Genomic DNA, 27,500 nt, shown 5'->3' with positions numbered 1-27,500 from the left:
CAGGCACTGTCGCAAGTTACTTGATTTAATTAACACTGTAAAATGTGGCTGTAGTTACTGTAAATTACTGTAAGATACACTGTAAAGTACCATAAATATGTTTGACAGGACAGTACAGCAGACAGCATTGCATTGCAGGCAAATTCTGACAAAGCAACAGTATTGTGTTGAAATCAGATCTTGCTGTAAAGTTCCTGTAAGATCATACAGTACAGTACTGTAATTGTATACATTTACTGTAATTTATTTAACTCACTGACGACAGTCAGACCGTCAGGGAGCAAGTTCTCACAGACAGTAGGCCTGCTTGAACCAGCAGCACTGCTAGACCATACAGCAGAGGAACCAACTGAACCAAGTGAAAACCCCTGAACAACATAAGCAAGATGCACAGCATCATGAACACAGGAATTACAATTACCCATAATCCTCTTCCCTCTTTTGCTATTATCCAACACATTGTATATACATGTAGACTGGCAGTTTCAGTTACTATGTTTTCTTGTCTTGACTAAATACTGTAGCATTTGATTAGTCTTTCAGTTGGCTATACACAGGCCTTAAGATAGCTTGTTGATTTTGAAGTTTTGACTTGGGAGACAAAATAATTGATAAATGGTTACCAGAATCAAATGCTAGTAAAGGGTTAGTACCTGGACCTGTGTTCATGTTACTGTATTTCACTTACCCTTACACCTTCTGGGATGTTGTTTTGGGGGCTTTCACTGTTAGTTCCTCTGCTGTATTGTCCATCACTTTTGGGGCAGGGTTATTGGTTCAGGTACTATATGTGATGATAAGTGTAGTGAAATGTTTGGGACTGGATATTCTTTCTATTATACAGTAGAAGACTAAAGTAATGTGACTGCTCTTCTTTTGATCTTGTTGGCTTGAGTAAAGCCTGGCAGTTTTAAAGTCACTGTCTATCTGTATGACAACCCTCACACTACAATGTTAGTGTAGAATTTGTTGTCTTTCTCACATTATTGGGTCCTTTTTGGGAACTTACCTGCATACGTTTAAACCTATATTAAAGTGTATTATGTTTTTATTATCAATAAACTATTGTTGTAGAAATTGCAGTAATTACAGTTTTTTACGGTCCTTAAGTCGCAGTGTTCAATACTGAAGTCACAGAGTCACAACTCTTCATACAGTCTGCATTACTAACACGCATGTTGGCCAATCACTTCATTCATGTCTCAAAAGAAGCTCGTTCGACCATACACTGGCAACAATGTTCACTCAGAAACATACACAGTCATTCATAACATTCTGACTTACAAAACACTAACAACAGGGAGCATTACATAGTTTGAATGATTTTCACAAGAATTAATATTTCATTATAAGAATGGTTTGATTTATCATAATCATATACAGAATAGTTGACTGTAAAACTGTAAAGTATTAGGCAACAAGAATGAATCAGAAACGCCGCAATTTGCTTCTATCCTTTAATTTTTTTCAGTATCTTTGTAGTAAGTTATGGTATTTACTTCAAAGTACACTACAAAAATGTAGGGCTACAATACAATAGCAATCACACAAAACATTTCTCACTCCTGAGGGTTTTGGTCCACCTTCTGGTCTGTATCTGGTCACATCTAATGTCTTCCCTGGCAATGAATTTAGTCTATTTCATTTCATTGTATATATTCTGCAAATATTTTCTAGATATTTCAATATGATTACTGCAAATAGTGAAAATACCACCGCTCATCCGTTATCAGACTTTGCTGAGGTGCTGCAACTGAAGAGTATCAATAGAGTGCAAAATAACAGCATCTGCACACTCAAACACTGTGCAAAAAAACAGTTTATTGCGAGCTTTCGGTCATATATGGCTCACCTCCTACCTCACCAACAGACATCAGTTCATCTCCCTCTCCGGTCACACCTCCTCCTCCTCCTCAGTCACACAGGGGGTCCCACAAGGCTCAGTCCTCTGCCCCCTGCTCTTCCTCTGCTACACACTCCCCCTCGGTCACATCATCCGCCAATTCAACCTGGACTTCCACTGCTACGCCGATGACACCCAGATCTACATCACCACAAACTCCACCCAGAACCCACCCCTCACTCACATCGAAAACTGCATTTCAGCAATAAAAACCTGGCTCACACACAACTTCCTCAAACTCAACAGTGAAAAGACCGAAGTCATCCTCATCGGCACCAAATCCACCCTCAATAAAACCGGACCCATCACACCCATCGATGACACTACCATCACCCCCTCCCCCCTGGCTCGCAACCTCGGCTTCATCCTGGACCCCACCCTCTCATTTGATCCCCACGTCAGCTCCATCGTCAAGACCTCCTACTTCCACCTCCGCAACATAGCAAAAATCAGACACTGCCTCTCCCCGTCCGCTGCTGAATCCCTCATCCACGCCTTCATCTCCTCCCGCCTTGACTACTGCAACTCCCTACTCACCGGCATCACCTCCCGCTCCCTCCATAGACTCCAGATGGTCCAAAACTCTGCTGCACGCCTCCTTTCAAACACCCGCTCCCGTGACCACATCACTCCTGTCCTCCACTCTCTCCACTGGCTCCCCATCAAAGAACGCATCCAATTCAAAATCCTCATCCTCACATACAAAGCCCTCCATAGCCTGGCCCCCCCTTACCTGACTGACCTCCTTCTCCCCCACCGCCCTACCCGTACCCTCCGATCCTCATCCATTGTTCCCCTCACTGTCCCACCCTCAAAACTCAAAGGCTTCGGTCACCGTGCCTTTTCACGAGCTGCACCCCGCCTCTGGAACTCTCTCCCCCAACCACTCAGAGACTCACCGTCACTTCTCACTTTTAAATCCCACCTCAAAACCTACCTGTTCTCCCATGCCTACAGCCTCCCCTACCCCTAGCCATCTCCCCCATCCCGGCGCCCCCGCCCCCCCCCCTTGACACGCATACAACCTCCCCTACCCCTACCCATCTCCCCTAACCCTGCCACCCCCCTGATATGCATACAGCCTCCCCTACCCCTAACCACCTCCCCTGTCCCCCCCCCCCCCCCCCCCCCCCTCCCCCCCCCCCCCCTCCCCGTTCGCTGACTCTGTGTTCCATGTTACTTGTTGTTTTTGTGTTTTCCGTATCCCCTATATTGTCAGCGTCTTTGAGCCTCGGAAAAGCGCTATATAAATTCAATGAATTATTATTATTATTATTATTATTATTATTATTATATATGATTACTGCAAAATGCACCAAATCATTCTGTTTTGAATGTGTTCTTAACCGTTTTGAACACAGTGTGTTAACATTGGAAAAATGTGTTGCAAATACATAGTGTTTTGCAGGTGGGGGAGTTTGAATGTGAGAAGTGTTATGGATTTTGGAGAATGTGGTCATTGAATGCATTTTGTATGAAAGCGATGTAAAAATCACAGAGTAGTAGACTTCCGGTGGCGAAACGTGCAAGATGGCTGCTTAATTTCGAGCTCCCGATAGCCAGTTAAAACTACCCCCCTTAATTCATCAACTTTAATACAAATCGTTATAAAATATATTGGAATTAGTGGGGGAAAGAAAACTAGAGGACAAAAGAAAAGTGACGACCAACAAATAAAGAATTCAACGGAGATGGACGACGCTCAAGGCTCAGGCGAAGGCTCGGCAGAAAACGTTAGCTCAGTGCTACGTGGCATCAGTGAGGGAATACGCGATTTCAGGACTGAGCATAAAGAAGATTTACACAAACTCAAAGAAGAACTCAAGGGGCGCTTAGGTGGCGTAGCGGGTTAAGCACTGGCCATGTAACCGCAGGGTCATGAAACTAGAATGAGTGACGTAGAATCACGAATCGACGAGGCAGAGACACTTAACATGGCGATGAAAGAGGTGCTGATTAAGGCAATGAAAACCATGCAGGAAAAACTGACTGATTTGGAAGGATGGTCAAGGAGGAACAACATTTGTATATATGGCGTTCCCAAAGAAAAAGAGGGTGAGTCCATGGCAGATTTTGTAGAACAACTGAACTCTCGCTAACGGCAGACACCAGCCTACACATTCAACGTGCCCATCGAGCCCTGGCTCATAAACCGGAACGAAATGCACCTCCTAGATCCATAGTGGTGAATTTCATGGAGTTTAACACCAAATAAATGGTATTGAAAATGGCCCGGGGAAAGAAGATAATGATGGAGGGGCGACATCCCCCTTTCGACCACGACTATGCAACCGAGATTGTCCAGAAACGCAAGGCATACATGGGGATAAAGAGGGCTCTGAAGGAGAAAGCTGTCCGCTTCCAGACCCCACTAGCGAAGATACACATCCACTGGGACTCGGGAACACGCACATACGACAGCTCACAAGGAGCAGCACAGGAGCTGAGGAAGAGAGGCTACTCCGTGGAGACACCAGGACGCAGCACTACTGAAGCTGACCCGGAGATGGAATGTCTTCTTCAGACTGCGACATGGCAACGCGCCGGAGAGAGGAGTGACGATGTGAACGAGACAGCGCGCCGAACGAAGGAAAGCGTGCAGGAATTCGAGCGGATTCCGTCCAAATAATAAATATTTTTTTGTCACGATTCTTTGTTTACTCAATAAGTGCTATTGGGTGACGTTGGACTACTAGGAAGCGTGAAATGGTAAGTTTCACTACTAGTGAGGGGCCCTCTGAGAAGAGGATTTCCCCTCTACCTGCCAACGGGGACAGAAAGTCCTTGAGGCAGAGAGTGAAGGAGAAGCTGAGTATGGAAGCACATCAGGGACATGTAGTCTACAGGAGAGAGGGAGATGTCAGAGTGTCTTCAGGTAGGCTAGTGACTGTCTGATAGACTAGAGAAATATAACATGAAGCAGTGGGTAGCCTATTATGAAGTTAACCCTTGTGTGATGTTCACTTTTTGGACCCTTTCGTAGTGTTCGGGTCCAGTTGACCCGGGACATCATTGGGGTTTTAAAAGCACTTGTCTTGACACGGTGCTCCTAGTCCCAAGGGTGACCCATACAAGGGGGTATACTCAGGGCGCAAGAAAGCCCCAAAATAGCCCATAATATTAAAGGGCGCCTCCTGTGGGGACAAACAGGTACTGTACCCAATAATGCACAATAGGTACTGTGTACACATTCAAAAGTGCATATCTTTTGTTCTAGTGGATCTAGGGGGCTGCCCTTTGGAGAGGCTGGAGCAGAGGATGCTTAGTAACAACCCACAAAGTGTCAGACCCCTGGGAATAGGTGGGGCCGAACGACAGCATGATGAGTAGAAGCGTTTTTACGCACATGATGCCCCTAACTTTGAAAATGCAAAATCCACTATAATAAAGACCTGGGTGTCATAAATCATATTTATCTAGGAACATTTTTAATGAAACAATGTTTTCATTGCTGTTTATTATTTTGAATTTATATTCTCAATTGAATTTCACATTTATCTAATTATAATCAAAGCTGTAAAGAAAATACAGGTGATGAACAAGAATAGAAATGAAAGAACCAAACTAAGATGGTTTTTGCCAATAGCTATAAAATACTTCTCTCAAAAATGTCTGCAAATGCTGAATCACAAAACACGAACGGAATGTACACTGTTTTCACTGTCACTGTCGAAATACAGTATTATGTCTGAAAAATCCCAAATAATTCTGAAATACCACTGGCTACAATTGTGTGTGCATGGGTATGCCTGTCTACACAACACATGAAGCACAGAATGTGACAGTGTGTGTACCTCAAATGTACTTTTTGCAGTTGCTGCATACGTTCTGTACAGTGCAAGAAAATGTAAAAATGTTTACAATGTTGCACTTCAAAGGGTAAAAAGTGCGAGAGCAGACGGCTTCTTGGCACGGGAAAGCTAGAGCAGAGGTGTGTGAGTGAGTGAGTGAGTGTCAGTGTGAGTGTGTGTATGTTTCTGTGTGTCTCTGTGCATCCGGGCCTAAATGACCCGAAGATCTTATGAAGGACATGAATGTGTTGGGGTATTGTAGGATGTGTAAACATTTTTTTTTCTCCACTTTTACATGTTTTTCATAGAAAATAAGCCAAGGCCATGGAGTTTCATATTGATCAAATGTATTCTTGTACCATTTCTCACCAAGTAAAAATGTAAAACGGGTCCGGTTGACCCGAACACCACACAAGGGTTAAGCAGGCCTAGTTATGAGTAAGCAGTTCCTTAAAAGTTAGGTTAGACTGTGTTATGCTATGTTAGTAATGGGATTTTGATTCTTAATTCGTATCGAACCTGGAAATTGTTTTTCTTTTAGTCAGTCAGTCTTTAGAAATCGTTATAAAAACGTGCACTTTCAAGAAGCTGGCTGGACCAGACATATTGGGCAATTTCAATTGGCAGCAGCACACCTTAGGATACAGATACAGACAAAATGACAACACACATTGAAAGATTAAGTATTGAAGAGTAATTTCCACCATAGTTTTGATTTTGTATGTAAATACTTTTTTGGCTACATTCCAATGAAGACGTGTTGTAAGTTTAGCTTTTTCTGTGTTGACAACACAATTTGCCATACAATTTGGACGCTCAATGTAGGTATTTTGAATAACAGAGCAAATGTGGAACTGATAAGGGAAGAAATAAAAAGGTATATAGAGGAGAATGATAATGGGAATTGTGAGTGACTCCATCTCCGGTGAATTCACCCCGGAGGAGTTCGCTGCTGCCCTCCAGCATCTAAAGCCAGGGAAAGCTCCGGGGCCTGATTCCATCTGCCCGGAGCTTATTCTCCATGCCGCACCCGCCTTGAAGTCCTGGCTGAGAGCGTTCCTCACTTCCTGCTTGCGCCAACTCAAGATTCCCAAAATCTGGCGAAGAGCCCTAGTTGTTGCGATCCCTAAACCGAATAAGCCTGAACAGGACCCTAAGAGTTACCGTCCCATGTCTCTGTTATGCAGCCCCTTCAAGATCCTCGAGCGTCTCATCTACGCCCGCATCGAACCAATTGTCGACCCGCTGCTCCCACGTGAGCAGGCCGGGTTCCGACGTGGGAGGTCGACCGTAGATCAAGTCACCCTGATGACTCAAGACATCGAGGATTGCTTTTCGGCAAAAATAGATCTGACGGCTGCCTACGATACCGTATGGCATCGCGGCCTCACCTGCAAGCTGTTCCGCCTGCTGCCGGACAGGCACATGGTCAGAATGATCATGGAGCTCATCCGTAATCGCAGCTTTACCCTCACCACCGGTTGCGGACAGCTAAGCAGGCTTCGACGCCTCAAGAACGGCGTCCCTCAGGGATCGGTCCTGGCCCCCCTCCTCTATAATATCTACACCTATGACCTGCCCAACACACTCTCGCGGAAGTACGCCTACGCAGACGACCTCGCAGTGTTGTACTCTGCTGGAAATTGGCAGTCTGTGGAGGGGATTCTGAGCCAGGACATGCAGACACTTGTGGCATATTTCCGGAAATGGAGATTGAAGCTTAGCGAGGCAAAGACGGTGTCAGCTGCCTTCCACCTTAACAACAGGGAGGCTAAACGTGAGCTTAGAGTACACCTAGATGGAACTCCCCTGCCATGTTCCGCTGAGCCAGTCTATCTCGGCGTGACATTGGACAGGACGCTCACGTTTCGCCGGCACCTCGAGTCATTGCGCAAGAAGCTAACAGTTCGTGTGGCGTTGATGAGGCGGCTGGTTGGCTCGGGCTGGGGCGCCGGCACAAGGACCTTGCGCACGGCAGCCCTAGCCCTCATTTATTCAACCAGTGAATACTGCGCCCCAGTATGGTGTCGCAATGCCCACACCCGCCTCATCGACTCGCCTATAAACAAAGCCTTGCGCATTGTGACAGGATGCCTGCGTCCTACCCCCGTGGACAACCTTCCCATTCTAGCAGGCATCCAGCCCGCAGGCCTCCGCCGCATGGGAGCCACAGCACGTCTCGCCTGCCGGGCCGTGGAGCTTAATAACCATCTGCTCCATGATAGGCTCACTATAACAGCGGAGCCCTCCCGGCGTCTCAAGTCGAGACACCCATTTGTGCCTGCCGCACAGGATCTCAGGCAGCAATGCAGAGATCTTAACATCAGTGCGGCAGGATGGGCGGATTATATGTGGCGCACGGAGTGGGAGGCAAACACCTCCAAACTCTGTGACCACATCCCAGTCACCGGCCCTGAGCCCCTCGGGATGGACTTGCCAAGGCTATCCTGGGTGAGGCTCAATCGTCTCCGGACCGGCGTCGGGCGTTTCCGCTCATCAATGCACAGATGGGGCTTGGCCCCAAATGTGTCATGCGAGTGTGGCGCAGAAGACCAAACCGCAGACCATGTTATCCTGGATTGCCCGGTGTACCACCCACCCAACGGGATGCATGGACTGTCGGTATTAGATGACGAGACGATGACGTGGCTTCTGGAGGGGTGTCCAGAAATATAGCCCGGGTGAGCCCCTCAACCAGGTCTCGGGGTGGTAAAAGGGTAGCCCCTCGGCCCCGAGCCTGGTGGAGTGGAGAGGAGACAAAAATCCATATGCCGAAGAATAATAATAATGGGGATGTTTGACCCGGTAATAAGGCGGTTATTCGCGGTAAGCTGATCGCCCTGACGGCATCACAAAAAAAGGCCCGGCAAGCCATATACGAACACAAAGTAGGGAAACTGAGAGAATTAGAGATAAAGCATAAAAACAAAGAAGATCAGTTGGTACTTCAACAAATTAAGAAAACAAGGGGGGAGATAGATGAGTTAGGAAAGATGTAGAAAAAAGGGCAAGATTTGTAAAACAGACTTACTATGAGTCAGGTCCAAAAGCAACTAGACTTCTGGCCAGACACTTACGTAAACAGCAGACCATTAATACAATTGACAAAATAAGGGATCCCCAAACCAACCAAATATTACATAAGCCAAAGGATATAGAAAGAACATTTGAAGAGTAGTACAAAAAACTTTATTCCAAAACACCATCAGCTGATGAACAAACCATAATAATGTTTCTCAACTCACTTGACCTGCCATCTATTGGTGAGACTCAAAATGAGGACATTACATCTCAATTTACAATTGAGGAGCTAGATGCTGCAATCAGTAAACTAAAGGCTGGCAAATCACCAGGCAGCGATGGGTTTCCACCTGAATGGTATAAAACCTTCAGAAAGGAGCTAACTCCTCTAATGTTGTCCTGTTTTAACTGGACCCTTAAAGAGGGCCGAGCCCCCCCGTCTTGGAAAGAAGCAAATATTTCCATTCTACATAAGGAAGGCAAAGACAAAGAACAATGTAAACATTTTAGACTTATCTAAATTTTTTATGTAGATTATAGACTATTTACCTCGATTATTTGCAAAATATTTGAAACATTTATACCAGACCTGATTGATGAAGATCAAACTGGATTTATTAGAGGACGCCAAACACAGGACAACATTAGAAGAACATTACGGGCGAATCCCGATTCAACCCCTTGAATTAAAGCTGAAAGTCTGCACTTCAATTACATCTCAATTGTTTCATTTCAAATCCATTGTGGTGGCATTTCACTGTCCAAATATTTACGGACCTAACTGTATCATGAACCCACGGCTAGAATTAAGGTAAATGGAAACTTATCCAATAGGATTCAGTTGGAAAGGGGTACAGGCAGGGCTGTTGTCTTTCTCCTACTCTCTTTATATATGAAGAAAATATTAAAAAGATATGAAATCCCAAACACCTGCCTTGTGATGTATCTGGGGAACATTGCTGATGTTGTGATGAGAGAAGTCTACCTGACTAAAGCTTTACTTGCAGCAAGTAAAAAAGCTATTACCAGAAACTGGCTTAATATTAACCCCGATGTTCTGTCCATGTCTATGATGTAGATGTGATGTTCTGTCCATGTCTATGATGTAGATATGATGTTCTGTCCATGTCTCTGCTGAAACCCAATAGAAACTCACAGTTTGGTCCACAGTGACTTCTGCTTGGCTGACTGTATGAAGAGTTGTGACTCTGTGACTTCAGACTTGAACACTGCGACTTAGCGACCGTAAAAAACTGTAATTCATACAGGAACTGTAAAGTGCATGTGCTATACGTTACATGTGCTAACCCATGTTAGCAAACATGGTGCCAGTAAATGACTGTGAGTGTACAGTGAAAGGTTTTACAGTAACAACATATCTTGATTACTTGTCTTTGGACTGTACTGGACTGGACCAAAAGCCTGACACTGCATTAGAGACTAGAAGGACCGCATACTGTGTTGACTGCTCTACTACTGGAGGGATTAAGAGAGACCATTGAGGATGGTACAGCACAGTAGTATTCATGAATGGAACCGCTAAAGCACAACCACCTCCTGTGACCTCATGGCTTTGCCTGGTTGATAAGGACATGCTGTAGTGTGTACTCATATGTATCTACTGTACTATTCAGATAGTCGTTAGCGTGTTTTGGTCTTTTTGATGGATCTTTATTGACTGAGATGCATGTTTGTGTTGTGCACCGTCTGGGACACAGTCTAGTGTGCAGGACATATCCCTTCTTTTACTGCTGTAATCCCTGTATTCCTGCCTGGTTTGGGCTGTTCTGCATATTCAGGCTAGATACTCATACTGTACTACTACTGTACGCAGTGTCTGAGCTGTGTCTGCATAGGGTGGCTGTGTGTCTGAGCTGTGTCTGCACAGGGTGGCTGTGTTAGATACTGTACTACGACCCGCAGCGTCTGAGCTGTGTCTGCACAGGGTGGCTGTGTTAGATACTGTACTACGACCCGCAGTGTCTGAGCTGTGTCTGCACAGGGTGGCTGTGTTAGATACTGTACTACGACCCGCAGCGTCTGAAATGTGTCTGCACAGGGTGGCTGTGTTAGATACTGTACTACGACCCGCAGTGTCTGAGCTGTGTCTGCACAGGGTGGCTGTGTTTGATACTGTACTACGACCCGCAGTGTCTGAGCTGTGTCTGCACAGGGTGGCTGTGTTAGATACTGTACTACGACCCGCAGTGTCTGAGCTGTGTCTGCACAGGGTGGCTGTGTTTGATACTGTACTACGACCCGCAGTGTCTGAGCTGTGTCTGCACAGGGTGGCTGTGTTAGATACTGTACTACGACCCGCAGTGTCTGAGCTGTGTCTGCACAGGGTGGCTGTGTTAGATACTGTACTACGACCCGCAGTGTCTGAGCTGTGTCTGCACAGGGTGGCTGTGTTAGATACTGTACTACGACCCGCAGCGTCTGAGCTGTGTCTGCACAGGGTGGCTGTGTTAGATACTGTACTACGACCCGCAGCGTCTGAGCTGTGTCTGCACAGGGTGGCTGTGTTAGATACTGTACTACGACCCGCAGTGTCTGAGCTGTGTCTGCACAGGGTGGCTGTGTTAGATACTGTACTACGACCCGCAGCGTCTGAGCTGTGTCTGCACAGGGTGGCTGTGTTAGATACTGTACTACGACCCGCAGTGTCTGAGCTGTGTCTGCACAGGGTGGCTGTGTTTGATACTGTACTACGACCCGCAGTGTCTGAGCTGTGTCTGCACAGGGTGGCTGTGTTAGATACTGTACTACGACCCGCAGTGTCTGAGCTGTGTCTGCACAGGGTGGCTGTGTTTGATACTGTACTACGACCCGCAGTGTCTGAGCTGTGTCTGCACAGGGTGGCTGTGTTAGATACTGTACTACGACCCGCAGTGTCTGAGCTGTGTCTGCACAGGGTGGCTGTGTTAGATACTGTACTACTGTACGCAGTGTCTGAGCTGTGTCTGCACAGGGTGGCTGTGTGGAAGATACTGTACTACGACCCGCAGTGTCTGAGCTGTGTCTGCACAGGGTGGCTGTGTTAGATACTGTACTACGACCCGCAGTGTCTGAGCTGTGTCTGCACAGGGTGGCTGTGTTAGATACTGTACTACTGTACGCAGTGTCTGAGCTGTGTCTGCACAGGGTGGCTGTGTGGAAGATACTGTACTACGACCCGCAGTGTCTGAGCTGTGTCTGCACAGGGTGGCTGTGTGGAAGATACTGTACTACGACCCGCAGTGTCTGAGCTGTGTCTGCACAGGGTGGCTGTGTTTGAGGAGTGTGTTTGCGGTTGAGGAGTTGTGTGGTAGTGGAGGTTGGCTGTGGCTGTAACTGTGGCTGGCACAGGCTGCGGTGTCTGTGGACTCCAGTGGAGATGATGGCAGAAGTGTGTGTTTAGTCACTTAACTAACTGCTCATTTGTGGCTCTCCCCCTGTTTTTATCATGTGGATTCGTGTGTGTCTGTGTCTGTGTGTGTGTGTGTGTGTGTGTGTGTGTGTGTTTGTGCGTGTGTGCGTGCGTGCGTTTGTGTGTGTGTGTGTGTGTGCGTGTGTGTGTAGAGTGCATAGTATGTGTGTTTATGTGTGGGTGCACTGATAGGCAATGCATTCCCACCCTGCCTGCCATGTCTTTACTATAACAACACACTGTGTAATCTATCCATATGAGGTACTCATGACTATTCGGTGAGAGATCTACATTATATAAACAACTGCAGTCACTCCTATGATCATTTTGCCATTAATCAATTAATTTGTGGATCAATCCACTGATTTACATTGTGCACTTAAAGTTCACCAGTACCGAGAAAGTCTATTTGTAGGGATATGATAGATGCCAGCGTTGTAGCACCATCCCATACCCAGAATAGATGTTCACAGACAGGTACATGAATGGTTGTGTGAAAGTCTAATTTGACGATCCGAAGACACAGTCGCTGCCTGACTGAGTGCCTCATCAGAGATACCATCTGAAGGTGCACCGAGCCATGAAAGAGGGAATGTTTCTGCCGTCGTCACACTGCCCCTGAGTCCTCCTCAGGTGATGTAGTGCTCAGGCATTAATAAGTGATGCAGCTCTCAGCCACTGAGTCACCACGGTTTGGAGAGTCAAACACACATAAACACACCCAAAAAACGGTTTCACACAAACACATTTTTTTTAATCAGCACACTAACAACAAAGCACACTTGTAAAACAACAAGGTAAGTGCACCCACGGCACACAAACTCACACAAAAAGGACACACACACATACGCACAAAAGCACTGAAACTCACAGGCACACACACACATACATAGATAGTTAAGAGCCGACATCCACACGCAGGCCCACTGTGACTCATCTGCAGGGAGGCCTGCTGGGGGAGGGACAGGGTGAGCAGGGGGGGAGGGGCAGAGGAGACTGCCTTTAAATGCAAAGGCACTAGGGTGTGAGTATATCTGTGTATGCATGCTTGCATTTTTGTGCATGTGTGCATGTGCGTGTGTGTGTGTGTGTGTGTGCGTGTGTGTGTTTGTGTGTGTGGGTGTATGTGTGTGTGCGTGTGCATGTGTATACCTCCTGCACAGTGCACAGTACACAGTGAACACATGTCTTAATGATACTGTGTGTGTGTGTGTGTGTGTGTGTGTGTGTGTGTGTGTGTATGCCCTTGAATCGCATGAGCTTGTTTGTCTATTGTATTCAGGCACTGCAGTATTTCCATAATGGATTAATTCCCGAAGATAAAAGCATTTCTGTCCGTTATTCTGCCTTCAGAGTGTTTGTGTCTGTCCCCTCGTTAGGGTTGCACGGCGAGACAATCAAGCAGACCAGACAAAGCTTTGATGATCCTGCTAATGAAGTCTGCAGTGAAAAAACCCTCATTAGAATCACATCAGCAGCTACTCTGGCCTGCTCAGAATAGTGACCCCAGTGGTTAGAAACCATACACCTTTTGTTTACCCCTCAACTCGCTTATATTGCTGCTTCACTTCATCTAGTCCTTGGGCCAAACCCCCAAATTGAACATTTCACTACCAAATTCTGGGCAAATCCTAGATGTGATTTTCTTATTCCTATACATCCCTAGATTATGTTTTGATATGATAGACCTTTTGGATTGGCAGCTTATTAGTAGTTATCACCTCGTAAAGGTACGGAGTGCTTTTTTCAAAACCGGAGTTTTGCCTAGAAAAGTCCCCTGCCATATCTTGCTCCCCTTCGTATGATTCGCGCCTAGCTGTGGTGTGGTTTTGATAGAGACATGAGGCTTTTCATGTTCTTTATGCGCCTGAGTCTCCTAAACACGTAGAGACCAACCCCGAGTCGATCAATGATTCCTACGATGAGCTATGGTAACTTTACCGCACCTACCCCCTACCGATGAATGCCTAATTTTTGCGGTTTTCCGGAGGTATTGTGCGGTAGGTGCGGGAAAGTTACCATAGCTCAGCGTAGGAAGCTCTGATCGACTCGGGGTTGGTCTCTACGTGTTCAGGAGACCCAGGCGCATAAAGCTAACCTGGCTCATGTCTCTATCGCAAGCACAGCCCGAGCTATGCGCGACTGACGCGAAGGGGAGCAGAATATGGCCTGGGACTTTTTGATGGGTAAAACATTTTACCTAATAGATATCACCATGAAACTTCCCCAGTTGATTACTTACATTGAGACAATCATTTTTTGTATTACAAGTTTTCAGAAATGTTCTGTTTAAATATGCAAATGATGTATTATCTACTTAAAATATGAGTTAATTTGCATATCTTTAAAGAACATTTGGACCACAGATTGGATAAAGACAGTAATTAATTACTATACATCCCTAGATTATTATTTGATGTGATAGACCTTGTTGGACCTTGTTGTTAGTAGTTTAATACCTTATCCCCTCTTAAAGTATGGACTGCTGTCATTTAAAATGTGTGTTAGCCTACGTTCTGTACGGGAGTGGACCCGAATGCAGGACACTGAGGCGGAGGCAGATGAACAGTTACATTTATTTAGCCCACAAGGCAGTGAAAGCTGTAGGTGTATGGAGTCCGGTGGTAGGTGTGGTCCAAAATTGGGAGATGTTTTCTGATTTCTGCCGCCCTCAACAAAGTTCTCCATAAGTCCAGGTTTTGGGGTGACACCAGGTTTGAGTTGGAGTCATCATCAGAGCAGTGGATGATGCTGTCCATCATCAGAGCAGTGGATGATGCTGTCCATGATCAGAGCAGTGGGTGTTCAGAGCCTCAACAGGGAATGCATGGCAGTGCTGTTGGAACATCTCTCCTTGGAGCAGTGTGGCACTCACAAGGTGGTTGGTGAAAGAAAACCTTTCTTTGGAGTGGGCCAGGATTGTGTCGCAGATCTGTCAAAAGTATGGGGTGTGAAAGAAAATGTGGAAATAAGCACTTTGGAAGTACAACACTGAATAAAGACTGCTACCATCCCATCCCTGAATGTAACTCTGATTGGTGGTGATTTTCCAACACTGTGTTTCAAAACTTGGACCTACCTCTTTAGACAGCCTCTGCTTCTCTTCTTCTCCCAAGACCCTCCTTGATGTTCTGGTTCCTGTGGCTTCTTGCTGCTGCTCTTGAGATGAGCTTTGGTCCCTGAAGGCAGACAGACCAACAGTGTTAAGATTTCAAATAAGAAAATGTAGCTGAACAATCTGCTGTCTTGTAGTTGTAATTGTATCTACAGTAATTTCTGAAATGTAGTCTAACGATGATTTAAGGTCTCCAGGAGAGAGGGATCTGTTTTAAGTATAACAGTTGACTTTAACAGGCTGTGCACATGAGTCACTCCCGACCACTTAGATATCTTGGAGCTATATAGGTAGATATGCTTATTCTTGAATATAAATATGTAGGTCTATCTATTCACAAATTAAACCTCAGACATTTTTAGACATGTTCTATATATTAGCCTAATACATATATCAAAAAAAAAATGCTTAGTTGTAATTCGCTGACAAAATGTATTGTTTGATACATGTAATATACTACATTACATTAAGTAACTACATATTAATATAATGTAACATAATACATTAAATGCAAAGTTTTGTTGCAAAAAAGAAGCTTCGCATAGCAACCTACCAAATGAATAGTGGAATATCCTACTCCAATTACTCGGGCAAGCCCTAATTTTAATTCAACTCATTGTTATATAAGCCTACTAGTTTTACCGGCGCCTTTCCCATTCATCATAGCATGCATACATTTGATTATTACAAAGTTCTATATTACGGAGAAGGTACAAACTATATTTTTTTATCTTACCTTATGGCCTGCATGCTGCTTGTGGACGGCATGTTTTATGAAGACTGCGTCAATGTCAACCCCTCGTAAATCCTCGGTTATACGATTTTCCAATTTTCCCTGCCTTTGTATAAACTTGCTTTATAATAAAATTTGGTCTGGGTGGTCCTAATTCCTTTACTGTTAATTTCTCCTGGTTGCTACGACGGCTGAACTGTGTTTCTTTTAAGGATTCAACCGAGTTGTTCAGAACATTACTAGCCGCCATTGCCATGGTGAACGAACGTGATCTGAAATGAAGGTTAATTGGCTAGCTCGTCTAAAGCTACGCCGGACATGACATAAGCACGTACGATTCTTTGTGCATGTCCCAAAACCCCATAGACAAATGACCGAATGGCCTGAAGTTACCAAAATAGATTTTACATGCAAGTCTACGAGAACAGCCTAGTGCAACTTCGAGTAGACTGAAAGTTGCCCTGAAAGGGGCGGGACTTGAAGCTGATTGGAACATACTCCACAGAACACTAGCTGATTGGACTATGATATACTCCACAGAACACTAGCTGATTGGACTATGATATTCAGAAGCAACACTGTCTAGAAGTCATAGAAAAAAAATCTCTCTCTTCTCCCTTTGGTGGGGCATTGTCCAATTGCCCCTAATGAACCAGCCTCCCCTGCTCCTGAACAAGTAGAGACCAACCCCGAGTCGATCAGAGCTTCCTACGCTGAGCTATGGTAACTTTCCCGCACCTACCGCACAATACCTCCGGAAAACCGCAAAAATTAGGCATTCATCGGTAGGGGGTAGGTGCGGTAAAGTTACCATAGCTCATCGTAGGAATCATTGATCGACTCGGGGTTGGTCTCTACGTGTTTAGGAGACTCAGGCGCATAAAGAACATGAAAGGGCTCATGTCTCTATCAAAACCACACCACAGCTAGGCGCGAATCATACGAAGGGGAGCAGGATATGGCAGGGGACTTTTCTAGGCAAAACTCCGGTTTTGAAAAAAGCACTCCGTACCTTTACGAGGTGATAACTACTAATAAGCTGCCAATCCAAAAGGTCTATCATATCAAAACATAATCTAGGGATGTATAGGAATAAGAAAATCACATCTAGGATTTGCCCAGAATTTGGTAGTGAAAAATGGTTTGGCCCAAGGACTAATCAGTGATGCCATGCCTTCAATAACAGTTACCAACACACACATCACTGTACTGTAACATGCATTGATATATATATATATATATATACTGTATATATATATATATATATATATATATATATATATATATATATATATATAATCTCACCCTTCAAGGTGTAACTAAACATAACAACTAACATTTATACTGCAAATGATGTTCACAGTGAATGGAATAGTTTTGCTGAAGATATTCCCATGGCGATGTTGGTCCATGTTCATGACGACCTATAGCTATTTTTGTTATATAGTGTTTTTTTTCCTTTAGAGAATGACACCTACATCTTTTCAATAGCTCTATCCGCCCTCAAATTGCTGCATACACATGCACGCACACTCACAGACACACACACTGCCCTCTGTGGTCAGGGGTGGAACAGCACTCTGTGCCCCCATTTCGAGCAGTTTTTTTTGGTAGAGAGTATTATGATGCTGTTGGTGGGTTACAGATGGGAAAGAAAACACAGTTACTCTGAGTGAATGCAAAGGCCTGGTTTGTGTTGGTCACGTTGATTATGGTTTGTGTTGGTCAGGTTGATTATGGTTTGTGTTGGTCAGGGTTGATTATGGTTTGTGTTGGTCAGGGTTGATTATGGTTTGTGTTGGTCAGGGTTGATTATGGTTTGTGTTGGTCAGGTTGATTATGGTTTGTGTTGGTCAGGTTGATTATGGTTTGTGTTGGTCAGGGTTGATTATGGTTTGATCACAGAACAAAGCACAACACATGCACCCAGCATGCATGCTTAATATGTGGGCTACAGTACTAACGTACTAGCCATAATTAATATAAAGCATTTTGAGATCACAGCTCAAGCTTACTGTAACTAATAAGTTCTTCACTTAACTGGATGTACATTCAGACTTTCCTGTGTGAGATGCATCAGTTGCCATGATAACAGCTTTATATCATGCTCATACATGCATACACGCTCACTCTCTCACACACACGCTCACTCTCTCACACACACACACACACACACACACACACACACACACACACACACTCACACACACACACACACACACACACACACACACACACACACACACACACACACACACACACAGATGTACAGGAAAAAGCTGTGAGGAAGCCCCATGCTCTGGCTTCCCCAACTCCCTGGCTTTCCTAGACTGCAGTGATTGATCCTACAGACAGAGAGGAGGGGGGAGGGAGAGAGAGAGAGAATGGGTGAGGGAGAGAGAGAGAGAGAATGGGCGAGGGAGAGAGAGAGAGAGAGAGAGAGAGAGAGAGAGAGAGAGAGAGAGAGCATGGGCGAGGGAGAGAGAGAGAGAGAGAGAATGGGGGAGGGAGAGAGAGAGAGAGACTGAGGGAGGGAGAGGGAGAGAGAGAATGGGGGAGAGAGAGAGAGAGAGAGAGAGAGAATGGGGGAGGGAGAGAGAGAGACTGGGGGAGGGAGAGGGAGAGAGAGAATGGGGGAGGGAGAGAGAGAGAGAGAGATCCAGACAGACAGAGAGAGAATGGGGGAGGGAGAGAGAGAGATCCATACAGACAGAGAGAGGATGGGGGAGAGAGAGAGAGAGAGAGATCCATCCAGACAGAGAGAGAATGAGGGAGGGAGAGAGAGAGAGAGAGAGAGTATGTTTGATCATTGGGCAGCTGTGGCACAGGAGGTAGATCCGACATCTAATGATCGCAAGGTTGGCAGATCGGAGGTTCGAACCCTGGCTGGCCAAAGGTCGAGGTGTCCTTGGGCAAGACACTGAACCCCAAATTGCTCCCAATGAGGGGCATGTGCCTTGCATGGTAGCTTGCCCCCATTTGTGTGTGAATGTGTGTGTGAATGGGTGAATGAGAGGCCATTGTAAAGCGCTTTGGAATAAGACACTATTTAAGTCAGTCTAAAAATCAGGTGTAGTGCTGAGGCACAAATGTGTACATTTCAAGCCTGCAAACTGCGACACTTTAAATGAATGTGCAATAACACTATGTGCAATATGACAACCCTAGTCGTCTATCTGTACAGTATAGTATAGTGGATAGTGTACATAGCCTTTATTTATGTAAACCAGCTCCTTCCCTTCTTGTGTTTTTTTTCTTTTTTTTTCTTTTCTAACACCAGGGGAGCCACCCCTCCTAAATGTCGTTGTTTGGTACCTGTACTATAGCAATGACAATAAAGACCATTCATTCATTCATTCATTCATTCATTCATTCATCATTCATTCATTCATTCATTCATTCATTTCATTCATTCATTCATTCATTCATTCATTCATTCATTTATTCATTCATTCATTACCATTTATCATTACAGATACAGAAAGACAATCACCATATCCATTTGATGTCATTGGTAAACGTGTTAGCACATGGCTGGTAATATTTTGGAGACATTTAAAGGGTTATTATCCTGCATCATTTTACTGGTGGTAAAGAAATGCATTGGCCTACCTTGTCAATTGACCGATATGTATTACAGTTTTTTACAGTCGCTAAGTCGCAGTGTTCAATACTGAAGTCACAGAGTCACAACTCTTCATACAGTCAGCAAAGCAGAAGTCCATGTGGACCAAAATGTGATTTGTGCATTGCTGCTTTCATACAAAATGCATTCAATGACCACGTTCTCCAAAATCCATAATACACATTTTTTCATTGTTAACATACTGTGTTCAAAACTCTGAAGAACACATTAAAAACAGAATGATTTGGTGCATTTTTGCAGTAATCATATTCCTATCATATATGACCGAAAGCTCGCAATAAACAGTTTTTTTGCACAGTGTTTGAGTGTGCAGATGCTGTTATTTTGCACTCTATTGATACTCTTCAAATCAAATCAAATCAATTTTTATTTGTATAGCGCATTTCTTACAAGATGCAACTCAATGCGCTTCACACAATGAAAATGTTCAGTCAATCAGTCAATCAATCAATCAATACTGACAGAGCCGCGAGCAGGCAAAAGTAAAAACCTGTACACTATGTAGCCAGGAAAAAATCCCTTGCAGCCCTCTACACATAGAGCGACTACTAGCTGGTTGGCCTACCAGTACCCAGCGGTGGGCCCCCACCCCCCCACCCCCCCCAGGGAGCCCCCGCCGCCCCTCTTCAGTTGCAGCACCTCAGCAAAGTCTGATACCGGATGAGCGGTGGTATTTTCACTATTTCAGTAATCATATTGAAATATCTAGAAAATATTAGCAGAATATATACAATGAAATGAAATAGACTAGATGCATTGCCAGGGAAGACATTAGATGTGACCAGATGCAGACCAGAGGGTGGACCAAAACTCTCAGGAGTGAGACATTTTTGGTGTGATTGCTATTGTATTGTAGCCCTGGAATTTCAGTTTTTCTTTTTTGAAATACACTTAAGGATAGAAGCAAATTGCGGCATTTCTGATTCATTCTTGTTGCCCAATACTTTACAGTTGTACAGTCAACTATTCTGTCTATGATTACTATAAATCAAACCATTTTTATAATGAAATATTCATTCTTGTGAAAATCATTCAAACTCTGTAATGCTCCCTGTTGTTAGTGTTTTGTAAGTCAGAATGTTATGAATGACTGTGTATGCTTTCTGAGTGAACATTGTTGCCAGTGTATGGTTGAACGAGCTTCTTTTGAGATATGAATGAAGTGATTGGCCAACATGCGTGTTAGTAATGCAGACTGTATGAAGAGTTGTGACTCTGTGACTTCAGTATTGAACCCTGCAACCGTAAAAAAAAACAGTAATGACACTGTAAGCCATGGATAGCACCTGCATCTATAGGGTTCTCTGTATTACAGAATTTGGAGCAGTGTGGCTGGCTGTCTGTTGTTGAGTGTTCTCTAAAGGGAGGTGCTCTGGTTCTATCCACACTGATACCAAACATGCATGATGTCACTATGACTCATTATGTGACTGTAACTCATCATGTGACTGCAGCAGTCCTCCACAGATGTGCTTTTACAGTACATTACACTCTACATGTACTCTCTTATTTAACTGGCGTGGTCATGTGAACAGTAGATCCGCGTTACCTAGACAATACTTCATCCATTTTCATTTCTAGATGATTGTCCTATTGTCCCGATTGGCTAATGCTATTTCTTAGGTAAAAAAATATGCTATTTGCTAGTTTACTGATTTGCTCGACGCTGCAATTTCACACTGTGTTGCCTCCCTGATCCCCCCACTGGAATTGTTTACTGGAAATGAAACGACGCTTGGTTCGTCTTCTCCCCCGGACCTCCGCAGGGTGACTCATTGTGGCTGGTCTGACTGAGTAGTTTAGAATGAAGACTTACTTTACCAATCTGATCTGGGAGGGACATATGGAGGAGAAATGTACATGGGTTAGCATCCTGGATCAGATGACGAGCTTTCTGAGTGTGAAGGTCTGATAGACTCTGCGTTCTGACATGAGCATACCTACAGAAATGTGTGTGTGTGTGTGTGTGTCTTGGGGGGGGGGGGTACTGTTAGTCTCTTTACAGCACAAATAAGCTGAGATGAGTCAGAGATATTTATGGCCTGCCCCACAGGCCTCCGTTTTCTCTCCCTCTCTCTCTCTCTCTCTCTCTCTCTCTCTCTCTCTCTCTCTCTCTCTCTCTCTCTCTCTCTCTCTCTCTCTCTCTCTCTCTCTCTCCCTCTCTCTCACTCTCTCAGACTGGAGTGGTGGAGAGCATCTCTGACTTTGCTGATGAATGAATAAATCCCTGTGTAATCGAGTGGGGACGGTATATTATTATGCTATTAAACTCACATGCTTTCTTGAACAAGGAAGTGCCCATTTGCATACATTTACCATAAATGTATGCCAGACCCATGTGGTGATTACTGTACGTCAGGTTCTTATAGGTGCATGTATGGGTTCTTACTGGAGGTTCATCAATGATGATAGAGGTATACGGGCAGTTACGTTTTAGATTGTAAACCTTTCCCAATTCATTCATTTATTTAGTGAGCCTCTGTCACTCCAACTCCATCTCTGCCTCTGTCTCTATGCTTTTCTCTCCCTCCCCTCTTCTCTCTCCCTCTCTCTCCTAGAATGGCAGGAGCCTCTGAGCTCGCCTCAACCTTTTACAGCGGTAACAAAGGGACCCGTGTCTCTTCCAGTGGGTTAAGTGCTCCACTCAACGGGCTGTAAACTGTTGGCAAAACGGGCCCCACAGCGTACAATACTATTCCTTTATGTCTTCAGAGCAGAGGATTATGGAGTCCCTCAGGAAGTGTGTGTGCGTGTGTGTGCGTGTGTGTGTGCGTGCGTGCGTGCGTCTGTGTGTGTGTGCGTGTGTGTGTGCGTGTGCGTGTGCGTGTGCGTGCGCGTGCGTGTGCGTGCGTGTGTGAGTTAAATGTCTGTGTCTAACATTCACTCCTTCCACAGAGCCCTCAGGCTGTATAGCAGGCAGAACCTCAGACTTTGTAGATAAGACAGTAGTATCATCACGCTTTATAACTTATTAGAGGCACATATGATGCCTTACAGTGATGTCTTTATAATATAGTATCATAATATGTTCGGTCTGTGTATGTATTTAAGTCTGACTCCTCAGTGAGTAGTTGCGTGTGGTTGTGTCATGATGATAGGGTGACCTGCTATGTATAATGAATGGTAGGGACGGGGCCCTGTCACCTGTCACACGTCTCGGGGGAGAAGCCAGGTTCATTCTAAACAGCTGAGTCACACTGTCTCGTGGTGTGGTATGGCCCGACTCATGCATAATACGTTACACTCCGCTCACTCTGTTTCTACACCTGTCTCTGGGAGCATAGCGCTCGGATTAGCCTCCGTGGATGTATAGCCTTAACCCTAACCCTAACCCTAACCCCAACCCCGATCTGACCTACTCTCTCAACAGTACTGCTATAGAAAAGCTTTCGATTGGACAGTACTTTTTGACCGTACTTAACCATTTTCTTTACAGTGTCTCTAAAGAACCACCCTCAGCCAGAGTGTGCGCCTCCACTGTCAGTGAGGCCCGCCGCCTGAGCCTGCGCTCCCCTTCCTGTGTTGCTCTGTTGTGATCCTTGTCTCTCCGTGTCACTCCGATGTTGACGTTTCACTTCCTGTATCACTACGACAGGGCATTTGGGTTCAGTGGTATTCTGTAATAAGAGGATGTTGAGAGATGTGATGATGGACTTGAGTGGTCAGTGTTTGGCCTGATGTTGTGTTTTGGTTGGCTGCCTTCATTGTGCCATAATGTGCGAAGGGAAACACTTGTGTGACGTGTGTGACGTTACTAGAGTCATCCTGCTTTACTGGGGCTAGCAGTGCCTGCCTGGCAATCCAAAAACATCCTTTCATTGCATGTGTGTGTGTGTGTGTGTGTGTGTGTGTGTGTGTCTGTCTGTGTGTGTGTCTGTGTGTGTGTGTGTGTGTGTCTGTCTGTGTGTGTCTGTGTGTGTGTGTGTGTGTGTGTGTGTGTGTGTGTGTGTCTGTGTCTGTATGTGTGTGTGTGTGTGTGTGTGTGTGTGTGTCTGTGTGTGTGTGTCTGTGTGTGTGTGTGTGTGTGTGTATGTGTGTCTGTGTCTGTATGTGTCTGTATGTGTGTGTGTGTGTGTGTATGTGTGTCTGCGCGTGCGTGTGCACGTGTGCGCGCGCGTGTGTGTTTACGTACACACCCACGCAATATTACTGACATTAACGGTCATAACATTTGTATACAATCTATTGTTTTCTGTTTGGCTGTTTTTGCAGGAAACGGTAGAATATGCCTTCCTCATCATTTTCACAATCGAGACGTTTCTGAAGATCGTGGCCTACGGTCTGGTGGCTCACCAGAATGCGTATGTGAGGAACGGGTGGAACATGCTGGACTTTGTCATTGTCGTCGTGGGGTAAGTCTCTCCAAGTCTACCCTAGTCTCACATCCAGGGAGTGTTGAATTCACAAGGTGGTAGTGGAACTGAGCTAGTCAGTCGGGCTCGGGGTATAGTTCCCTCAGGTGGGTTTGGAGACCAGGTCCAGGGTTTCCTGTGGTTTCAGTTTGGCATTAGAGTTCCTCATTGTGACGGTTGCTGTGTACAGTAACTTTGTAAGCAGACGGTTAAACTTGCCTCTTCTCCAGGCAGCACCTCAGCCCAAACAGAGACCCTCGTACACCCACGGTATATGACCCAAAAAAGATATAGAGAATAAATCAGAGCTTTACCACCACTAGAGTGAGTCACCGTCTCACCATGTTACATATTCTCTCTCTCTCTCTCTCTCTCTCTCTCTCTCTCTCTCTCTCTCTCTCTCTCTCTCCCTCCTTCCCCCTTCTCTCTCTCTCTGCCTCCCCTTTTTTCTCTCCCTTATTTACACCCTACCTCTTCCTCTCTTCTCTCCAGACCCTGCTCCTTGTTCGTGTTTCTCTCTCCCTACATTCTCCTCTCTCTCTTTCTCTCTCTCTCTCTCTCTCTCTCTCTCTCTCTCTCTCCGCATTCTCCTCTCGTTATCTGCCTCCCTATCTCGCTCCCTCCCTCCCTCCCTCTCTGCTCCAATACACACACAGTCCAGTGGGTAGCTAGGTCAGATCTCTGTTTGTATGCGGCATGCAGGGTTGATCTGTCATGCAGCGAGGGCTCATTCCTGCTCCAGTATGATGAGTGACTATAGGACATGCTGCTACATCATCACAGATCATGCCAAACCAAGATGACCCTGTCACTATCCAAAAATAGACTAGCTAGTGTCAATATCTCCAGAACTGGACACACACAAGCTCACTGCACAGGCCAAAGCACTGTGCAGTCTATGTATATTATGTCAAACGTCAAATGTCAAAGTGAGTATAACATTGAAGTGGCTATAGAGTAGGTCAATTCTTCTGTTGGTAGTCATTTGAACAGCCAATAAAACACCTGAATGTTAAGCAGTATGTTTGACTTCACCGTACCAGTGTTCAGACTATGTAGTATAACAGAGGCTGAAGCAGAGAAGCTGAAACTGTGCTTATTAACCCTAAAATATCCCCCAAAGCTCCCTATTGGCAGCTTCATACAGGCCATTTAGTGCCCAGCTTGGATGTGATGAGGTGAGGAACACCTAACTGACGCTGGACATCCTAGACCTAGACTCTTCACCTCCACCAGAGAATCACATACTGCCTTTCCACCCAGCCGCGTTTTTTTAAGGAGTGAGAATAGTCAGGTTACCCACAGATGATCCAGTACTTGATATCGAGTGATATTATTGATTGCAATTGTTATGTTATTATTGTGCTCTTTCGTTTGTTACTGCGATGGTTATATACAGTATATAATAGTACTGAGATGGTTATATACAGTATATAATAGTACTGAGATGGTTATATACAGTATATAATAGTACTGAGATGGTTATATACAGTATATAATAGTACTGTGATGGTTATATACAGTATAGTACTGTGATGGTTATGTACAGTATATAATAGTACTGTGATGGTTATATACAGTATATAATAGTACTGAGATGGTTATGTACAGTATATAATAGTACTGTGATGGTTATGTACAGTATATAATAGTACTGTGATGGTTATATACAGTATATAATAGTACTGTGATGGTTATGTACAGTATATAATAGTACTGAGATGGTTATATACAGTATATAATAGTACTGTGATGGTTATATACAGTATATAATAGTACTGAGATGGTTATGTACAGTATATAATAGTACTGAGATGGTTATATACAGTATATAATAGTACTGTGATGGTTATATACAGTATATAATAGTACTGAGATGGTTATGTACAGTATATAATAGTACTGAGATGGTTATATACAGTATATAATAGTACTGTGATGGTTATATACAGTATATAATAGTACTGTGATGGTTATATACAGTATATAATAGTACTGTGATGGTTATATACAGTATATAATAGTACTGTGATGGTTATATACAGTATATAATAGTACTGTGATGGTTATATACAGTATATAATAGTACTGTGATGGTTATATACAGTATATAATAGTACTGTGATGGTTATATACAGTATATAATAGTACTGTGATGGTTATATACAGTATATAATAGTACTGTGATGGTTATATACAGTATATAATAGTACTGAGATGGTTATATACAGTATAGTACTGTGATGGTTATGTACAGTATATAATAGTACTGTGATGGTTATATACAGTATATAATAGTACTGTGATGGTTATGTACAGTATATAATAGTACTGTGATGGTTATGTACAGTATATAATAGTACTGAGATGGTTATATACAGTATATAATAGTACTGTGATGGTTATGTACAGTATATAATAGTACTGAGATGGTTATATACAGTATATAATAGTACTGAGATGGTTATATACAGTATAGTACTGTGATGGTTATGTACAGTATATAATAGTACTGTGATGGTTATGTACAGTATATAATAGTACTGAGATGGTTATATACAGTATATAATAGTACTGAGATGGTTATATACAGTATAGTACTGTGATGGTTATATACAGTATATAATAGTACTGAGATGGTTATATACAGTATAGTACTGCGATGGTTATATACAGTATATAATAGTACTGTGATGGTTATGTACAGTATATAATAGTACTGTGATGGTTATGTACAGTATATAATAGTACTGTGATGGTTATATACAGTATATAATAGTACTGTGATGGTTATGTACAGTATATAATAGTACTGATATGGTTATATACAGTATAGTACTGCGATGGTTATATACAGTATATAATAGTACTGAGATGGTTATATACAGTATAGTACTGTGATGGTTATATACAGTATATAATAGTACTGTGATGGTTATGTACAGTATATAATAGTACTGTGATGGTTATGTACAGTATATAATAGTACTGTGATGGTTATATACAGTATATAATAGTACTGTGATGGTTATGTACAGTATATAATAGTACTGTGATGGTTATGTACAGTATATAATAGTACTGTGATGGTTATATACAGTATATAATAGTACTGTGATGGTTATGTACAGTATATAATAGTACTGTGATGGTTATGTACAGTATATAATAGTACTGTGATGGTTATATACAGTATATAATAGTACTGCGATGGTTATATACAGTATATAATAGTGTTGCACGATATACCGGTACCAACGATATACCGCGGTGCCAAAATGTCACGGTGCCTACTATACCATAAGCTTTACAACGGTACTACCTTGGAATACTATACTACCGTGTTGAACACGGTACCAGCGGGGCAACTCATAACACTTTCGGCTGCGTTCGTCAATTCGCTCCGAGAGCGCCGGAGCGCACACTGGGTGCAACGTCACAGAGCGACTGATTCGTTTGATTGGACGAGAGGCGTTCCGCGAGTGCGGGTCAGATTTCCAGAGCGAATTGACGAACGCAGCCTTTTTCGC

The 27,500-nt window shown here is 44.1% G+C and overlaps 1 protein-coding gene across 1 annotated transcript in view; it reads left to right on the top strand.

Moving 5' to 3' along the window:
- Positions 1 to 27,500, top strand: part of cacna1da (calcium channel, voltage-dependent, L type, alpha 1D subunit, a) — a gene marked incomplete at both ends in the record, with an annotated part of 88,448 nt that overhangs the window by 11,230 nt on the left and 49,718 nt on the right. The window contains one exon of the mRNA XM_080548046.1: positions 23,831 to 23,970. Within this exon, the coding sequence (XP_080404172.1) occupies positions 23,831 to 23,970 (140 nt within the window). The remainder of the gene's footprint in view (positions 1 to 23,830; positions 23,971 to 27,500) is intronic.

Source organism: Nansenia antarctica (genome assembly GCF_963989245.1).
Source record: "Nansenia antarctica genome assembly, chromosome: 18".
NCBI lineage: Eukaryota > Metazoa > Chordata > Actinopteri > Argentiniformes > Microstomatidae > Nansenia > Nansenia antarctica.
The sequence above is the reverse complement of the archived record's forward strand: the minus strand, read 5'-3'. Positions and strand labels throughout refer to the sequence as shown.